General features: G+C 41.0%; 1 protein-coding gene across 1 annotated transcript; it reads right to left on the bottom strand.

Moving 5' to 3' along the window:
* On the bottom strand, positions 919–1,869 carry LOC109834094 (lamin-like protein). The gene is made up of 2 exons (XM_020402005.1): positions 1,653–1,869; positions 919–1,377 (listed from the first exon to the last, which is right to left on the bottom strand). Exons 1-2 carry the CDS (start codon positions 1,825–1,827, stop codon positions 1,067–1,069), a joined length of 486 nt encoding a protein of 161 aa, XP_020257594.1. The 5' UTR covers positions 1,828–1,869; the 3' UTR covers positions 919–1,066.

Here is a 2,083-nt window from a genome sequence, read left to right as displayed (position 1 = left end):
GGATCCAATAAGGACGGGCATGTGTTTTGGGGCTCTTAACGGGTTTGTTTCAATTGGGTTTGGGTTGATGAAGGTCATAACTATCCAATAAATGCAAGGGTTAAAGATAACTGAACATTCCCCTAAAGATTTTAAGACTAGAATCAGCACAGTAATGCAATTTGAGGGACTAATATCAAAATATGAAGATTATTTGAGGGGCTAACATCAAAATAGGTCAGATTTACGGGACTAATATATTAGAAAACCCTTGCATTTATTTTCAGCCATGAATAATTGTTTGTTGTTGATCCAGTTCAGCAATGGCCCCATGTTCATCAAGGTACCTCTCTAACTGTGACTTGCAACAGTATCTCTAAGTTCGAGGCAGATCAACCCCAAAGTGATTTTAAAGCTGTAAAGTGATTTCAGCTCGAGGAGTTGTCATCAATGGGGAGCCCATTCTGTCTTTAGAGGAAGCGTATTTTGGAGCATAAAATCTTTCTCGGTTACAGAAAAATTCCACAATCTTAGGATTGACCATCGAGTACACCTTATCTTTTATGGATATTGAGCATTGTATTTTGCCTGGAAAACATTAGGTATATTTTGACGATGGTCGGACAGAGAACTTAATTGTTCTATATCTGGTGCTGAACGAATAAGTCAAGTTCGGTTCGGTTGTTTCGGTTTGGATTTGGATCCAACTACCTAAGAAAATGGGTTGAGAAACATGGACGAATGGATGGGTGGGAGAAACAAGTGGATCAAGGAATAACAAGAACGATGCAGATACATGATATATTGAAGGAAAGAGAGCAGGAATTTTGTGGACCAACAAGAAGAGAAGAATATTGATTTTAGAGATTTTTTCGAACACAAACCAGCCCGTTAAAATTCAGTCAGTTTAGCTCCATTTATGCTCAGGTGAGTTACCGGTTTGCTTCACAGATTTGTGAAATTTTCGGTAGAAACGAATCATGTAGAGGCTTACAACCTACTTACTTCCTTAAAAACAGACTTTTAGTCACACAACCCTTCACTTTCAATCATGCAAAAACATTAATTCAAAAAAAAAAAAAAAAACCTACAAAAACAAGAACCTAATCAAAGCAGCAAACGCCAATGCCAGAACTCCACCCGTAGCTCTGCTGGATACGGAGTTCTTCGACGGTGGAGTAGACGGCGGTGGCAGTTTCTCGGCCTTGAGGGAGAGCTTCATCCCCTGGTAACAGTATCCATAGCTGCAGATGAAGTAGTATGTCTTGGTTTCGTTGAGCTCGAAGGCATAGCTCCGGCCTTTGCTGTAATTGCTGATGGGGTGCGATGCGTCGCATTTCTCGTACGCGTCTGAGTCCACACGCACAACGTCCGCCATGCCCTTCGTGTAGTAGAACACTGGAAGAAGAAAAAAAAGAATTTGAAGTATGTATAGTTCATTTGATAACCAGAACTGTTTGAATAAAGATAAAAGTTGCTCAAATAAATGTTTATCAATGTGTTCAGCTTATATCAACACCTAAGATTGAATTATCGAAGTAGATCACAGATTAAGCTCAATTTGATCGTTGTAGGATGTCTGCATTCAAATGTAGCATGGATTCTGATAATTACTTATATTTTTATTCATATATGTATCCTAGCAAAAGGTAAGAGCGTTCACGATGACTGACCGAGCCAGTCGCCAACATAGAAAGGCTTGTGCTTGTTGACCCATTTGGTGTAGTTAACATTGGGATTCCATGCCTTCGCATCGCCGACGGTGAACTTGGTGGCGGATGCAGCGTAGTCGCAGGATAGCAGGAGGGCAAGGAGGAGGCTAAGATGCGCAGGGACTCGGAGCGCCATTGCTGTGTTGGTGTTGAGGGCAAGAGATGAAGCCGCGGGGTGTTGTGTTATTTATTGGCAAAGGGACGCACATGTCATGAGGGGGCAGATTAGTAATTTCAAATAAATGGTGGGGAAAGAAAATGTTGATGGAATAGGACGTGGAAGTCTGTAGTTGTTATGATTTTGTGATGTTAGGTGTGAAGTCTTAATTAAGGCCGGGGAGTTGGTTAATCTCTGCTTACAACGTCTACAGTTAATCCTATCAATCATGGGA

Source organism: Asparagus officinalis, chromosome 3, assembly GCF_001876935.1.
Source record: "Asparagus officinalis chromosome 3, Aspof.V1, whole genome shotgun sequence".
Classification (NCBI taxonomy): Eukaryota; Viridiplantae; Streptophyta; class Magnoliopsida; order Asparagales; family Asparagaceae; genus Asparagus; species Asparagus officinalis.
Note: the sequence above shows the minus strand (reverse complement) of the source record. Positions and strands in the feature narration are given on the sequence as shown.

What these genes read in the sequence shown, in the direction of transcription:
- LOC109834094 (XM_020402005.1), bottom strand. Translation starts at nt 1,827, where the DNA reads ATGGCGCTCCGAGTCCCTGCGCATCTTAGCCTCCTCCTTGCCCTCCTG. An exon ending in CTATGTTGGCGACTGGCTCG is followed by an intron (nt 1,378 to 1,652) that starts GTCAGTCATCGT and finishes TTCTTCTTCCAG; the next exon opens with TGTTCTACTACACGAAGGGC.